The following is a 17,671-nucleotide window of genomic DNA, read 5'->3' as shown; positions in this document are numbered from 1 at the left end:
CATCAACCACATTCCTGCAGACATTGTAAACAGTTTACTAAAGCTGCCCTTAAAGCTCGGCAGCAGCGTCTAAAACTTTTTCTGTGGGATAAGACCCTCTCAGTGTCGAGGCCTTCCGAGATGGAGATGACACCAACACCCTCTCAGCTACCCCACGGTCTGAAGTGAGGATTGCCTCTCCACCTCCATTATTGATGTCAAAACCTGCTGATAAAATAGCAAAACAAAAACAAAAACAAAAACAACAAAAAAAAACCCATCCACGTCAACCACAAAGAAACTAACTACCTCAATGTCGAGGACTGCTTCTTCGTCGTGGCCTCTGTGAATGCACACAATAGGGTTTTGACAGCACCTGTGCTGGTCCTCTCGGAATCTTCTAGAGCTTTTGTAGAAAAGTAACAAAGTTTAGAGTTGCCCCTATTGCGCATGCTTCACCCACCTCAGCCTTACGTTCCATTTTACCACCGTTTGGCTCGGGACCTCTGGATCTTAGGGCTCTTTATTCGAACATTTTTCGCTGGATTATGGACTTTGATGCGGATTTCCCTTTGACTATTTGAGCTCTCTGTTGCCCTTGATTATGGACTGCCTGACTATTCTTCACTTTATGATTTGGATTGATCTTTTTCGGACTGTTTCACTTTCCCGCCATTTTCTTGGCTACCGCTACTGCTACTTCTTCTCTCTGACATTTTATTCGCAGATGGCTCAGTTCCGGACTTTAACCTACACCTTAATTGTGAGTCGTCCTTCCTCATTTTCCGCTCTACTTTATGTCCCCTTCCAGTCCCTTCAGTAGGTGCGTATCGTGTTCCCGAAAATTACCATTCTCAGATGGTCACGACTGCTGCCTGTTCTGTTTAGGAGAGTCCCATCAACCACATTCCTGCAAACACTGTAAAAAGTTCCCTAAAACTGCCCTAAAAGCTCGGCAGCAACGTTTGAAACTTTTTCTGTGGGACACAAGATACTCTCAGCGTTGAGACCATCCGAGATGGAAAGCGCCCCAACACCATTGGCTACTCCACGGTCAGAAGTGTGAATTGCTTCCCCACCTCTGTTGACCTCTCTGTCGACGTCAAAATCTGTCGACAAGCCTGCAAAAAAAAATCCACAACCACGAAACAGCCACCTACCTCGGCTTTGAGAACCACCTCGAGCTCGTCATCGAAGGACCTGAAATAGAAGAAATCATTGTTAAAGGACAAGAAAGGTAAAACCAAGGACCATCAAAAACACATGCCTCCAGTCTCAGCGTCGCTACTGTCACCAATCCTGGAGGATTCATCCCGGGGCTGGGAATCCCTTTTGGAAACCGCTGCTTCTCTTCCTCAGCGACAGCTCAAGACTTCTCCTATCGGCATTGACCGCTCTCCTACCCCTAGCCAGCTAATAAATGTTATTTCTAGCCCAGCTTCTGCCCATAATAGCCCTGTTTCTACTGGGCGGGCATCACAGGTGCTGTCATCATCATCGACTTCGTCAAGGCTGGCTTCTCTGCCTTGAAAATGGGCAGCTAAAACAAAACAACTTTCTCCAGATTAGCATTGAACCTCTCGGCGTGAGGTAGTGGTTCTGCCCCGGTCCTCTCGATGCCGGCATAAATCGAAATACAACAACCCCATTGATGTCGAGATTGATTGTTAGAAGTCTCGATGCTGACACGACGATTCAGACACTGATTCATCTTTGAGTATGGACGGTTACAGCAGGAAGAGGAAGATAAGATATGTCTATGCCTCTTCGTCTTCCTCTTAATCGCCATCCCCCACCCAGGCATCGACATTGGCGACACCTTGACGTCGACACTGGTCGAGCCTCTTGGACGAGAGTAAAGATGCACCTACTCAGTTCAAAACTTAGCAATCGGCACAAAAGGTCGCACACTCTGGAGCTCGTACAACCCATGAGCCTCGAGTATTGGAACCCGACATTAGAAGACAAGGTTCAAAAAAATCATCTAAGTTACCTTCCACTTCCGATCAGGAGGAGATATTTTCATCCGGCGTCTTGGATCAAGACGATGAAGTTTTCTCTGAGGCTTCAGGAGAAACACCTGTAGGGGGGGAACCCCTGGAATCAGATGCTGGTGACCCTCACCCATCTTCACCCTCAGAGGATTTCTCATCTTATGTCCAAATAATCTCTAGAATGCCGAAAACCTTAAAGATGCAAACGGAACAGCCTCCTCCTCCTTCCAAAGACCTAATATTTGGAGATATTAAACAAGAACAGACCCCTCCACTAAGCTTGGCATTTATTCCAGCCTTGATGGAACTTATCAAGGAGTCATAGAATCAATCATCTACTTCTGCACCTGTAGCTTGCAGGATGGAGAACTGTTTCACACCCACAGAGCTGATACTAATTTTCTCGCCAAACACCAGTCCCAAACTCCATAATCATTGAAAAGTTCATCTAAATCATCAGGAAAGTCCCATGTCACCCCTACAAATATAGAGGGTCGAAAACTGGACGTGTTGGGGAGAAAGATATACTCCCTAACCACCTTTTTACTCCACGTTGCAAATTACCAAGCAGCCATTGGGCCTACCAGAGGCAACTTTGGTCAATAATCCTCCCAGCCCTTCAGTCAGCTCCAGTTGACACCAGACAAGGCTTTTTGAATACTTATGCGGAAGCTCTTACCGTCTCTAAACACCAAAGGTTAGCTTCCCACCGTTCAGCAGATGCAGCTTCAAAAACACATCTGCTGTCACCCTAACACGACATGCATGGCTTAGGTCCTCAAATATTATAGATGTCAAATCACATATAGAAAAAATACCTTTTGATGTGAAAAGCCTCTTCAATGAGAAGACTGACGATAATCTGGAAAACCTGCACAAAAGACTGCTAAATTATATACAATCCAACAACAACCTAAATACAATAAATACCAGTGGCGTAAGCCAGTGCTCCCCAACCTTGGGCCTCCAGATGTTCTTGGACTACAACTCCCAGAAGCCTTCACCACCAACTCTGCTGGCCAAGATTTCTGGGAGTTGAAGTCCAGGAACATCTGGAGGCCCAAGGTTGGAGACCACTGGCATAAGCAATACCCACAACAGCACTACCAGCAACCGGCTTCTCAATCTTACTGTCCCTTCAAGAATCAGAACCAGGCGAGATCCTCCCAAGCTTCCTCTTATACAGTGGTGCCCCACATAGCGATGATAATCCGTTCCGGATCATCGCAAAGCAATTTTTTGCCATTAAAAAGATCGCAATGCGATCGCTTTTGCGATCGCAAAAAACAAATCACTATGCGGAGTCTTTGTTAAACAGGGCGCCCATTATGCGGGGCACCACTCACTGTACATCCACCTTTTGGCCACAGTCCACACAACGCCGTCAATCTGACAAACCACCAGCTGAAAAAAATCAAAGTATTATCTTTGACTCACACACAGAACTATTTGAACCCGGTTATCCAACTTGGCTAACTCAATTTTTTCACAACTGGGCAAACATCACAAAAGACTCTTGGGTCTTAAGTATTATTCAGTTCGGCTACCGTCTGGAATTTTCAGAATTTCCTCCTCTAGGACAAATCAAGCTTACATCCTTCAATCCTGTTCTGGAAGAAGAGATTTTCACCCTTTTGCAAAAGCAAGCTATTCAACAAATTCCAGTGCAGGACATAACAAATGGATTCTACTCCCACTACTTCACCGTGCGAAGGTGGTCGACTGTATAGGAGGAAGACTGGACTCTGTTAGAACTTGAATATTCCTGCCACCAGACTGCATAAAGAAGATCAGCACAAATTTCGACCACACTCAAAGGTCTTAGCGAGGCATGCTCAACATCTGCTAGGCCTCATGGCCTCCACAACATCTGCAGTGGCACACACATGCCTGAAGATGCGTTCTCTTTAGGTGTGGTTCCTGACTCTCTTCGATCCCCTTCAGGACAATCCAAGAAAGTGTCTTCCTGTCATGCCAGAACTTGTGAAACAGTTACAGTGGTGGACGTTTCTGCCACATCTTCTGGTCGGCTGACCATTTTGACCTTTACAACTTACAGTTCAGGTGACGATAGATGTGAGCCCCACAGTGTGGGGAGCACACTGCGGACCTCACCGGATACATGCCCTTTGGTCACATCAAGACAGAGGCTTACACATCAATCATCTGGAGATGCTGGCAGTTAAAAAAGCCTTCTGAGCATTCCTCCCTTTGATACAGGGTCGTGGTGTACAGGTGATCACGGACAACACCATGACCATGTACTATATCAACAGGCAGGGAGGGACACGCTCCATGTCCCTTCTCTTCCTCTCAGTACATCTATGGAAGTGGTGCTACCACCATCAGATTTTCCCGGGGGCCCTCCATGTTTCAAGAATGAACAAGCTCACAGACAAGCTAAGCCGCCTAGCAGGACAGACAGATGAGTGGGAATTGGACAAGGGGATTTTCCTCCTATTATGCAACCGATGGGGATTCCCTGTAATGGACATGTTTGTGACTCAGACCAACAGGAAGTGCACCAGATATACCTCTCGTGCGGGGAGGGGCGAGGATTTACTCGGGGATGCTTTCATGATCCCTTGGGAGTCCGGCCTCCTGTACCTTTTTCCACCAATTCTGCTCATTCAGAAAACCCGGGTCAGAGCTCGTCAGCTGAAATCAGATGCAATCTTCATTGTACCATGGTGGCCTTGTCAGCCTTGGTTTTCCACCCTCAAGATGATGGCAGTGGATGTGCTCAAACTACCAAGCATCTCATACCTTCTCACCCAGGACTCAGGCAACATTCTTCATCCAGACCTTGAATCATTGCATCTGACATCTTGGAGAATCGCCTATCGATCAAGGAGGTCCTAGATAAAGCCAGGAAGCTATCTACCAACCTCCTTTACAAATGCAAGTGGAATTTTTTTTTCTCAAGTTTGCTCAATCAAATCATCTGCAAACTTCCCCAGTTTCTCTGTGTACCTTACTCCAATATTTGTATTATTTGTTTGACTCTAGTTTGGCACTATCCACCCTTAAAGTTTACATCTCAGCAATTGTCTCTTTTCCAATCTTGTGACTCGGATTCTGCATGTTTTTTCTCCCACCCTACTTTCAAATCCTTTTTGAAAGATCTCTCAAATATCCGACCACTTGTCAAACCTCCTGTACCTCAGTAGTCTCCTCAAGGAGACACTCATTAGGCCCATAAGGAAAAAAAACCAGTTTGGCGGCGGACGAAATTGGCAATTATAGGCCCGTTGCCAATGTTTCTTTCATTAGCAAGGTGGTGGAGAGGGTGGTGGCCGATCAGCTTCAGGCTCATTTGGATGAAACAGAAGCCCTGGATCCGTTCTAGTCGGGTTTCAGGCTGCGCCATGGTACAGAAATGGCATGGGTCGCCCTGTATGATGACCTGCTCGGGGAGGCTGACAGGCAAAACATCTCTGTTGGTCCTTCTTGATGTCTCGGCAACCTTCAGTACCGTCGACCACGGTATCCTCCTGAGGAGGCTCTCCGAGTTGGGAATTGGTGGCCATGTGCTTGCATGGCTCCGATCCTTCCTCGGGGACCATCCTCAGAAGCTACAGCTTGGGGAGAGGTTATTGGCCCCGTAGACCCTTAATTGTGGGGCTCCGCAGGGTTCGATCATCTCCCCAGTGCTGTTTAATATCTACATGAGGCCGCTGGGTGCAGTTATCAGGGGGTGTGGGGCATTGTGCCATCAGTACGCTGATGACACTCAGTTCTACATCTCCTTTTCTCCAACTGCAGTGGATGCCGTTCTGTCCCTTCAGTGCTGCTTGGAATCTGTGCTGCAATGGATGCAGAAAAATGGGCTGAGGCTGAACCTGGACAAGGCGGCTGTCCTGAGGGTGGGTGGCCCCACCATCAGCGGTCTGGGAAACTCTCATTTGGGGGAGTGACTTTTACCACAAAGAGTGAGGTTTGCAGCTTGGGGATCCATCTGGACCCGGCACTCACCATGGAAACTCAGGTGGCGTCTATGGTCCGTACTGCCTTTTTTCAACGTTGGTGGATAGCCCAGCTACGTCCCTATCTTGATGTTGGGGCGCTCACTACCTTGGTACATATGCTTGTAGTCTTGAGATTAAGACCACTGTAACGCGCTCTACGTGTGGCTACCTTTGAGGCTGATGCGGAAACTCCAAGTGGTGCAGAATGCAGCAGCCAGACTCCTTAGTGAAGTGAGGAAATTTCAGCATATCTCTCCCTCTCTGGCCGCTTTGCATTGGCTTCCCATACGGTTCCGCATTGACTTCAAAGTTTTAATGCTTACGTATAAAGCCCTAAATGGTTTAGGGCCTTGATACTTGGCGGAATGCTTACTCCCACCAAAATCTGCCCATATCACCCAGTTGAGTCATGAGGTGAGGCTGAGGAGCTTGACGCCGAGGGAGGCCCAGAAGGAAAAAACAAGAAACCGGGCCTTCTTGGCGGTAGCTCCTCGCCTCTGGAATAACCTTCCTCCGGACATTCGTGCGGCCCCTTTGCTGGGCATCTTTAAAAACCAACTGAAAACTTGGATATTTGTGCAGGCCTTCCCTCCAGCTAATGCTTGATTTTTTTATTTCTTTTTCCTTTTCCTATTTCTTTTTATATTTTTTCTTTTTCCCTTCTTTCATCTTGATTAACTTGTCTATTGATATTTAAACATTTTATTATATTTTATATATGGTTATATATGTTGGTAGCCGCCTAGAGTGGTTGTTTGACCAGATAGGCAGGATATAAATACAATAAATAAATAAATAAACTTGTTTTGCGTGCGCTTATGCACCACCCTTTTGAACCTATGGCCGCTTGTGACATTCGGTTACTGTCATTTAAAACTTTATTTTTGATTGCCATTACATCTGTGAGAAGAGTGAGTGAGCTGACAGCTCTCAGATCCGATGCATCCTATCTTCAGTTCTTCAAGGATAAGGTTTATATCCTGACATTTCTTTCTTGCCTAAAATTGTTTCAAATGTCCACCTCAATCAACCCCTTATATTGCCGACTTTATTTCCTGAACCTACATTGGATATTGAGCGCATGCTTCATTCTCTGGACGTTAGAAGAGCCTTAGCATACTACCTTTCATGAACTAAGGACTTTCGTGCCACACCAAGGCTATTCGCACATTTCCATGGACAACAAAAAGGTTCTCCTGTTTCCTCTTCTACTGTCTCTAGATGGCTTGTCTCCACTATATCTCTGGCTTATGAACTTCAAAGCAAGACTCCTCCTGAAGGTCTCAAAGCACATTCCACCAGAGCTGTTGCAACATCTGCAGCTTTGCTATGTGGCGTTGATGTCCCAAACATCTGTAGAGCAGCCACTTGGTCTAATGCGTCAACCTTCGTGACACATTACAGACTAGACATTCGGGCCAAGAAGGAGACAAGCTTTGGGAGAGCAGTGCTGACCTCTGTTCTACAATGACGGCCCTCCTTCCAGTAAGTGAGCTTGCAAGCCACCCAATTGTGTGCATTCACAGAGGCCATGAAGAAAAAAGACAGGTTACTTACATGTAACCATGGTTCTTCAAGTGGACCTCTGTGAATTCACACATCCCACCTAGCCTCCCCACGTGGTGGCGCTGTGGGCTAAACCGCAGAAGCCTGTGCTGCAGGGTCAGAAGACCAAGCAGTTGTAAGATCGAATCCACGCGACGGAGTGAGCGCCCGTTGCTTGTCCCAGCTCCTGCCAACCTAGCGGTTCGAAAGCATGCAAATGCGAGTAGATAAATAGGTACCATCTCGGTGGGAAGGTAAACAGCGTTCCGTGTCTAAATCACACTGGCCATGTGACCATGGAAAGATTGTCTTCGGACAAACGCTGGCTCTATGGCTTGAAGAGCGGGATGAGCGCTGCCCGCTAGAGTCGGACACGACTGGACAAAAATTGTCAAGGGGAACCTTTACCTTTTTACCTAGTCTCCCCACTATCCATCACTGACTATGTCTCTGCTAAGCTCAGGCTATTGTGGCGGATAAATGGAACTGAAGGCTGAGGCGGGTAGAATATGTGTGATGGGGCAACTCTAAACTTTGTTACTTTTCTGCAAAAGCTCTAGAAGATTCTGAGAGGGTCAACGCAGGCACTGTCAAAACCCTATTCACAGAGGTCCACTTGAAGAACCATGGTTACAGGTAAGTAACCTGTCTGTTTGCACATCTACCTGCTTCCTCCATGAACTGCGAGGAGTTCAAAGCTTTTGTTTCTAATTAATCTCAGATTTTTATGTCCAAAAAACTGATAAGGTATAGTTTGGTCTTGTATTTAAGTACTTACCTGGTCACTAATAGCAGTTTGGAATTTTACTTGGTGACAGAGTACACACTACTTCTGTTCTGTAAGAAGTAAAGTCCCTTGCTTCTTGGACACCATTGATGTGCAGCAAGCTGGTGATAGTGGACACAATCCTGTTCAACATAGTAAATTGAACTAGAGTAGGCCCATTGCATCAGTGGGGTTTGGTGAGTCACCTCCTCTGTAAAATCCATTGGCTGAAATGGTTCTACTCTAAATTAAACTTGCTGTGATAAAGTGCTATCAGAGTAGGCAATTTGAGTCAATGGAACTTACTGGAAAGTTGATTTACCAGATACCTATTGACTACTACATTTTTACTCATTTTACTTCAAACAGATGAATAGGCTATTAACTGCATGTCCTGCACTCTGGGTTGATCGAGAACAGATCCTGCCCCTCCTTTGTATGACAACTTTACAAGCATTTGAAAAGTGCTATCATGTCTCCCCTCAGTCTTCTTTTCTCAAGGCTATACATTCCCAGTTCTTTCCATCTTTCCTTAAAGGGCATAGATCCCAAACCCCTAGTTATCTTTGTTGCCCTCCCCTGAACTTGTTCCAGTTTCTCAGCATCTTTCTTGAATTGTGGCGTGCAGAACTGGACAGATTACTGAAGATAAGGCCTAACCAGTGTTGAACAAAGGGGAACCAGGTCCTCGTGGGATTTGGAGACTATACTTCTATTAATGCAGCCTAAAATAAGCCTTTTTATAGCTACATCACACTGTTGGTTCATATTCAACCTGTGATCTATGATGATTCCAAGATCTTTCTCACTCATGGTATTATTGAGCCAGGTATCCTGCCTCTCGTAACTGTGTTTTTGGTTTCTTTTTCCAAGGTGCAGTACTTTGCATTTATCCCTGTTGAATTTCATTCTATTGTTTTCAGCCCAGTGCTCAAGCCTATCTAGATCATTTTTAATTTTGTTTCTGTCTTCCAAGGTATTGGCTATTCCACTCAATTTTGTATCATTTGCAAACTTGATTAGCATCCTGCACCCCCAGATCCAGGTAATTACTAAAAATGTTGAAGAGCACGGAACCCAGGACTGAGCCCTGGGGTACCCCACTTGATATCTCATCCCAGTCTGAGAAGGTGCCATTCACCCTCTGACTAGAATGTAGCCAGTTGTGTATCCACCCGATAGTTGTTCCATCCAGACCACATCTGCTTAGCTTGCTAATCGGGGCACTTTGTGAACAGCTTTGCTGAAGTTAAGACATACTGTGTACAGCACTCCCTCTGTCTATCAGAGAGATTACCTGATCAAAAAATAAGATCTGATTAGTCTGGCAGGATTTTTTCTTGACAAATCTGTTTTGGTTTCTAGTTGTTACTGCATTATTTTCCAGGTGGTTGCATAGTGTCTGCTTTGTAATCCGTTCCTGAATTTTCCATGAGATCGATGTCAGGCTGACTGTTGAGACTAGGTGAATTCATAAAAGATGTCTGTCTTAGAAACATAATTTAGCAATATAGATAATTTTTCTAATCTTTTGAATGAATGGTCTAGTGCTTCTCTGTGCTTGTGACATGCTGATTGGCATGCTTGATCTTTAATCTGTTGGGTTTTGTCTTGTATCAGTGTGCTTTAATGTGTAGAAGGGAGTTTTTATTTGGACTCAGTTCTGAGCTCTTATTGCTTTCTCATTTAAACTTCAGAGCATTTGTATTGCAGAGGTGACCTGATCTCATACAAAATTTCCATACTTGTAACATTTGTTGAAGCAGCAGCATCTGCAATTGTATCTTGAAAATAAGTTGTGATTCTGTTTCTAAGAATAAAAATCACTTCTGGAAAGGAAGTAAATAAACAGTAGCCAGAATCATCTTGTGCCACTCCATGTATGAAATGAGAATGACATCATCATCAGTGGAAAATTGCTGCTGATTAAAGGTGATTAGGGTTCATGCAACTTGTACACAATGTGACAAAGTCATGTGCACCCAGAAGTTGCCAAAGAAGCTTTTAATTACAGTGGTGCCTTGCATAACGAGCGCACCGTATAACGACGAATCCGCATAGCGATCCCTTCTCCGGGATTGCTAATGTGGAGGCATAGCGTCGGTCCCTATGGAAAAAACTCGCTTACCGAAGACGGGTGCCAGGAAGGAGCCGCTGCCGCGAGAGTGATGCGGGGCCGCGCTGGCTGGGGAGGAACGCAGGCGGGCAGGCAGGCAGATGGAGGGAGGGAAACGGCGCTCGCTCACCCGCCGCCACCCCCACTTTCCCTCTTCCTCCTCGTCCTTGTCCCTTTCCGCTTTCCCTCTTCCTCCTCCTGCCGCTGGCGGGGAGAAACGCAGGCAGGCAGATGGAGGGAGGGAAACGGTGCTCGCTCGCTCGCCCGCCACCCTCCACTTTCCCTCTTCCTCCTCGTCCTTCTCCTGACGCCCCCGGGGAGGAAGGCAGGCGGCGAGGCAGGCAGGCGAAGGGAGGGAAGCCACGTGCTCGCGCGTCCTCCCCCCCACTTTCCCTCTTCCTCCTCGTCCTTCTGACGCCCCCGGGGAGGAAGGCAGGCGGCGAGGCAGGCAGGCGAAGGGAGGGAAGCTGCGCGCTCGCGCATCCTCCCCCCCACTTTCCCTCTTCTCCTCCTCTTGCCGCTGCCCCCCAAGCCTCCCACAGAGTCAGGCGATCAGCTGTTCGGCAGTTCTAAAATGGCCGCCGGACGCCCGAAATGGCCGCGCACAGCGTTTTCACGCCCTCCCCTCGCTTACCGAGGGCGCGAAAATGGCTGCCGCTATGGAGGAAACTTCGCTGAACGGTAAGTTTAGGGCCCATTGGAATGCATTAAACGATGTTTAATGTGTTCCAATGGGCTTTTACGTTCCGTTTAGTGACGATTTCACATAGCGAGGTTTAATCCGGAACGGATTAACCTCGCTATGCGGGGCACCACTGTATCTGCAATTTGCCATTGTCAATGATTTCATAACTTATATGCGTGCGGAGCTACACAACAGGATTTCAACAAGTGTATAGTGAATCTTAATGAACTATTTTTCTTTTCTTTTGTTCCTTCACTTGGATTTTTTTCAAAGTCAGCTATAGCAAGGCAAACTTTTTTATATCTTTGCAATTAATTATACTGATTCAATGTACTGATGTTTTAGTTGGTTATATTAGATCCATTAAAAAACCCAAACCATATATAATATACCAGCATTCCTGCACTCAGGGGAGCCGAATAACATCTGCCTTCTACAGGTCACTGTGTGAGAGACAGTGGGACTGTGGCTGGGCTACTACTGGCTGCCAGATTCCCTGAGGGAACTGGCTGGGAAACAGGGGGGGTTGAGGGGCCTCTGGGGCAGCCAATAGAGTCGATATATGGCAGGGGAAGATATGGCGGTGGGAGTAGAGCATGCCTGTGTAGGAGAAAGGGGGTTAGATACCTTACCCCTATCCCCCTTTCTAGCTGTATTGCCAGTCAAATGGTACTAGGTGACCATATCAGCCACACACACCCAGGCCACATGGTACAGTTGGCAAATGCCAGGTCGGCAAAAAATAAGACTGCCGGCATCCATGATTTAATTTTGGATGAGGGGGCCGACCTGGCATGCATTACTGAGACCTGGGTGGGAGAAGGAGGAGGAGTTCCTCTATCTCAGTTGTGTCCCCCTGGGTACTTGGTCCAACACCAGGGTCACCCGGAGGGTCGGGGAGGAGGCATGGCGATAGTCTACAAGGATTCCTTCCACTTTCCCAGACTCCCTGTTCCCTTGGGAAATGGTCTAGAGGGCCTGTATTGTGTGTTGGGCTCAAGACAGACTGGTGGTTCTGTTGGTGTACCGCCCACTCTGCTGCTTACCAACAATCTCCCTACCTGAGCTGACAGGTGATCTCGGACCTGGTGGCGAGGACCCCCAGACTTTTGGTACTGGGGGACCTCAACCTCCATGCCGAGGCCACCTTAACAGGGGCGGCTCAGGACTTCATAACCACTATGACAACCATGGGGCTGTCTCAAAATGTCATTGGCCCGACTCATGAGAGGTCTCCAATGGCTTCCTCCAAGCCATCGGAGGCCTCCTGGGGGCCCCCCGCCACTGCGATCGGACCCCAGGAGGTCTCCAAGGGCTTTCCCCCAACATCGGAGGGAGCCCTTGCAGACCTCTGAAGGCAAAAAGGCAGGGGGAAAAGACGGGAGATTCAAATTTCCCATCCTTTCCCCCTGCCTTTTTGCCTTCATGGCAGCGGGGGACCCCCAGGAGGGCTCCGATGGCTTCCTCCAAGAAAGATTGGATGTACCGTATTTTTTGCTCCATAATTAGTTGTGTCTTATAGTCAGGTATGCCTTATGGAGCAAAAAATATGGTATATCTCACTATTCACAGTCTGAACCCTGATAGAACTTGAGGCGTGGTGGTAATGTTAGAATGTAGACAAGTCTCACTCCTCACATCACCATGCTACCTGGAAGACAAGCAGATTTTTGTGTGTTGACATGAAAGTTGTGCAGCAGTGCTTGTAAATGTAGACCATGGAATGTGTTTAGATCATTTCAGTGAGCTTACCTAGTTTCCCTTCCATATCAGAACTTCTGATCATGAATCTACTTACAAATGCCACTGCAGACCATTGTATTAAACAAATGAAGGTCTGCCTGTTTTGTGAGTGGGGAGAGGATGTGGGGCAGAGCTTATGTGCATAGCTCTATTCCTACCACACTTTAGCTGTAATTAGGGTGTAACATTTGAACACGGCTAAGCTTTAAAGCCATTATGAAATGAAGTCCTGGCTTGATTGACTGAATGAGGTGTGGTGCTTACTTATCTCTTCCATCAGGATGATAAAATTATAATACCTTTATAAATTGGGAACTACAAAATACTCAAAGTATCCTCCATTTAAGATTTAAGAATTTTAAGTTACAGACTGATCTCTTACTGGTCCTAACTAACAAAGCCAGTTTTTCCACAGACTTGCTAATGGTGTATTGTTTAATAAAGACCAAGACAGCTGGGTATTAAAATAGGCACTGACAAAATCTTTATTCTCCTAAGCAGAAGATCAGCAAAATCCAGAAGCAGGAGCCCGTACTCAAGGCACTCAAGATCTCGCAGTAGGCACAGACTGTCAAGATCCAGAAGTCGACAGTCGAGCATTTCTCCTAGTACTCTGACTTTTAAAAGTAGCCTGGCTGCAGAGCTGAACAAGAACAAGAAAGCTAGAGCAGCAGAGGCGGCCAAAGCCAACGCAAAAGCTTCAAACACTTCTACACCTACTAAGGGAAGCACTGACACTGGGGTGACTGCCCCACCAGTGAATAACGTGAAGGAAGTTAAAAAGATAAAAACTGAACCAACTCCTTCCCCTTCAGGTGGTTCAGTCTTGAAAAATGACAAGACGAAAATAAAAGTTCCTGTTCAGGAAACAAAGGGGGAAAACAATTTGATAGTAGAGAGAGCTGCTAAGCTGAAAGTGTCAGTGGTGAAAGAGAATAAATCAGTCGTTGTGAAGACTCCAACACAGCCTGTTGTGGTGAAAGAGAAAAACAAATCCCACCCCCCAAGTGTAGCACCCAAGGAAAAAGATTGCACTGTTCCACTAATAACCTCCACCCTGCCACCCCTGCCGCTTCCTCCTTTGCTGCCTGAAGATAAAGATACAGATAGGTGAGTTACGAGAATGCTTTACAGTATAATGTCAAAATGCACATTTGTCTAATACTGGTTGATAACGGATAAGATATGGTGTACTGTACATATGATAAAAGCAATACTGAGCATTGTGATTCCAACTGTTTTACTGCCATTGATCATGCTTTTGTAGACAAAATATTCAGAATCAAAATCTGATAACATTTAAAAAATATTCATAAATGTTTTAGGATGCTACAAAAAGAAATTGTGTCTAATCACTCTTTTATATTAAACAAATGTGGTTTATAATGGGTGTGGGCAGCTAAACCTCCAGATGGTTGGCAAAAAAGAAAACAAAAATACAAAATATTGCAGGCCTAAAGATTAATACATTTATTTCAGTGTGAGTTTTTGTGGACCAAAATGCATTTCTTCAAATCAACTGAAGAAGTGAATTTTGATCCACGGAAACTGAAAATAATCTGTTAGGACTTGACTACACAGTGAGGGAAATGCAAATTGAGTCACATTTGCTCACTGTGAATTTGTACCAGGAAACTTGGATCTTTCTGATTTAAGTTGCCACACAGAAAACAGGAGAGAGCCTTTTTTTTCTTTCTTTCTCTGTGCTTGCAGTTCTGCATATAGCCCTGTAGGTGGTGCCATTACAAAAAACTGCCTTACAATCAATAAAAAGGCCTTCTTACTTCAGCTTTCTCAAGTACAGTGGAACTTCAACTTACGAACATCCCTATCTACGAACATTTTGACTTACGAACGGCTTGGTTCACAAAAATCTGCATCAACTTGCAAACGGAGCCTCGACCTACAAACGAAAAAAAGGCAGGGGAAAAGGGCAGGAAATTCAAATTTCCCCTGCTTTTTTTTTGTTCCATTCAAACCGTTGGTGGTGAAGAGGCTACTCTTTCGCCCTAACAGTTAGGAAAAGGGACCCCCATGAGGTCTCCGATGGCGGTGGGGGACCCCAGAGAGGTCTCCCAAGGCTTCCCCACTGCGATCAGAGACCTCCTGGGGAAGGCCCCCGCCACCAAAGTTAGAGGCAGCGGTCACCCAGCGCCGGGAGACTTGAGCCGAAATCCAGTCAGCTCAAGTCTCCCCGCACGGGGCAACCACTGCCTCCGCCGCGGCCGGGGGCAAGCGGCCGAAGCAACCCGGCCAGGCTCAAGCCTCACGGCGACAGCAATCACAGCAGCGGGGGGGCCCCAGGAGGCTTTGGACTGGTAAGTGCTGCTTTTTTCTTTTTTTAAACTGTTCTGGGTGGCTTTTGCAGGGTGGGTTTGGGCTGGGGGGTTATGTTTCTGTGCTGTGTTTTTTTGTTTTTTGGTGATTTTGTGTTTTTTGCAGTTCCAGCGTGGGACTTGCTCCAGTGTTTATTTTTGGTTTTGTGTGTTTTTGGTTTTTGGTTTTTTGCAGTCCCAGCATGGGACTTCCAGTGTTTTATTTTTAATTTTTTTTGATATTTTTTCTTCCCTCCGAGCGCATTAATCGGTTTTCAGTGCATTCCTATGGGAAATGATGCCTCGACCTACGAACTTTTCGACTTGTGAACACCGTTCCAATACAGATTAAGTTCGTAAGCTGAGGTACCACTGTAGTTATATCGTTAGCTAGGTTGTTGTTGTTTTTTTTTTTAAAAAAAAACTCATCCTTGGATAAAAGCTCTGTTTCTTAACTGTAAAACAAAAATATCGGGTGAGTTGCCACGGAGGACAACTGCAAGAGGAAAAAGTGTCTTGGGACAGAGCGTTTGCTCCTTGTAGGTGTATGCTGCTTTTATTTGTATGTATGTGCACGCACAGGTCATGAGGCAAGAAGCAAGGGGAAAAGTACTTTGCTAAAGCACACTTCTTTTGCATGTGTGCATGCCTGTGTGTTTGATTGGGCTTTCCTTTATTCATTGGTTCAGAGCGATCATGCCCTTTGAACTGAAAGGATTCAACTTAAAAAATAGAAGGGTCTCTTGTGGAGGGAAAACTGGATTGGGGCTGTGGGACTCCAGCTGATTCATATTTCCTATGATCAGTGGGGAAGAATGCAAATCAGCCCATCTCAAACCTGTCATATTTCCTGCATTTAAAAATTTGTACTCAGGGTCTTAGTTACTAAAGTCTTAAGTATTTTGTCTTTTCTTTCTTATTTCAGAATGGGCTTTCGTGGCTCAAAATGAACTTCTTTAGATTTGAAGCAGTGGATTATTTTTTCTTTTTGGAAGCAGTGGATTTTAATGTGTGAAAGCACACACTGAAATAAATCTGTTAGTCTTTAAAATCTACATTATGTTTTCTTACTCCTTCGTTTCCTTTGCCAGCATATTCAGTATTTCTATATAATTTGGATAGGATCACAACCTGGAAGTCCTAGTCTTGTGCCCTGGCACAGAGAAAGATTAGACATGACTGTGCCCCCCCCCCCATTTCTTCATAGTTGTTTTGCTAACATGAGAGCAGCAAACTGTGTTTCTTCAGTGAGAGCCACTGTGAGTAAAAACAGATGAAATTTGGGCATAGGTACATCAATGACATGTTTTATTTCTGAAGAAGATGGGGGAAACTGAAGATCACAGTCATATGTGGAGATGCACAGTGAGAATAACTCTTGTTGGATATAGAAATAGATTAGGCTGTAACCAAATTTGTGTCTCATTTATATGCTGGCCATTTCAGGCTATTACCAAGTTAACTCATGCTTTGATAAACACAAACGCTGGTCAACTTCTGCTGTGTAATTATTGCATATGTTTTGAATTTTGCACTTTTATGGGGTATTGAGTACTGGGGCAAAGGATTTGCTTCTGGATACTGTGAAGTTGCCCACCTCTGGCCAAAAACATCCAATGAATAGGAGAAAAGGATGCTCTAGACATGCTTGGAAATATGGGAAGTATCAGCTGTGTAGCTGTTGAAGGAAAAGACAGGGCTTCATACTTTGCTCCAAGTAGTACAAGATTTTTATTTTCAACTTAAAAAATGAAGGACCATGCACAGCCTGTTCACCTAAATAATTGTCATGGCAAATTGTTATGAAATAAACAACATAATAGTAACATGCGAACAACTTTCCTGGATAGAAGTTAGCAATAACAGCAATGCCACACTATACTAAGAAAAAAAATGGAGGGATTTCATCCCATTACTATTTGAAGTGAGATTTTTAACCATCATTATTTGTAAAAGTAAAAATTAATAACTATTTTAACTTTCACTGTGTTATATCTTAGCAGTAGGCGAACCAGCAGTAGGCAAACCTCAACACAAATCTTGATCTGTGGAGAAAGTACAGTGTGCTTGTCAAAATAGTGGTCTGGTAGCCACCAAGTATTGAATTAATAGGTGGCAAGTTCGTGATTTAACTGTTTCAGAACGGTCTGATTATTTTTTAAAAAAATCTGGAGTGCCATCTAGAATGAGTTCTAACAACAGAAATTTATATAGTGGCACTTCACTAAATTGTAGTTACCAAAACTGATAACAGAATATTTAGACAAAAGAAGACAAGATTGAGTTCAAGTAATTTAACAATGTGAGCAGTACAATCCCATGGATATACCCTGAACAGATCAATCCTGTTCTATTCATTGGTACTTAATTTGTGAAAAATCTGTTCAGGATTATAGCCTGATTTTTTACTTTATATTATGATTTATAAAATATGGTTGTTTCTGGTGGTAGATTAGGTTTTCTCTAATAATGATTCTTCAAGAAGGAGCTGGAGCAAGTGGAAAATAACTTAGAAAGATCTGAGTACAAGAATCACTTCACAAGTACAGTATGTTTTCTC

At 45.1% G+C, this 17,671-nt stretch overlaps 1 protein-coding gene across 1 annotated transcript in view; it reads left to right on the top strand.

Moving 5' to 3' along the window:
* The window catches only part of CDK13 (cyclin dependent kinase 13), a 78,975-nt gene that overhangs the window by 12,819 nt on the left and 48,485 nt on the right, over positions 1-17,671 (top strand). Inside the window, exon 2 of the mRNA XM_073003764.2 lies at positions 13,298-13,906. Within this exon, the coding sequence (XP_072859865.2) occupies positions 13,298-13,906 (609 nt within the window). The remainder of the gene's footprint in view (positions 1-13,297; positions 13,907-17,671) is intronic.

Source organism: Pogona vitticeps, chromosome 6 (assembly GCF_051106095.1).
Source record: "Pogona vitticeps strain Pit_001003342236 chromosome 6, PviZW2.1, whole genome shotgun sequence".
NCBI lineage: Eukaryota > Metazoa > Chordata > Lepidosauria > Squamata > Agamidae > Pogona > Pogona vitticeps.
Note: the sequence above shows the minus strand (reverse complement) of the source record. Positions and strands in the feature narration are given on the sequence as shown.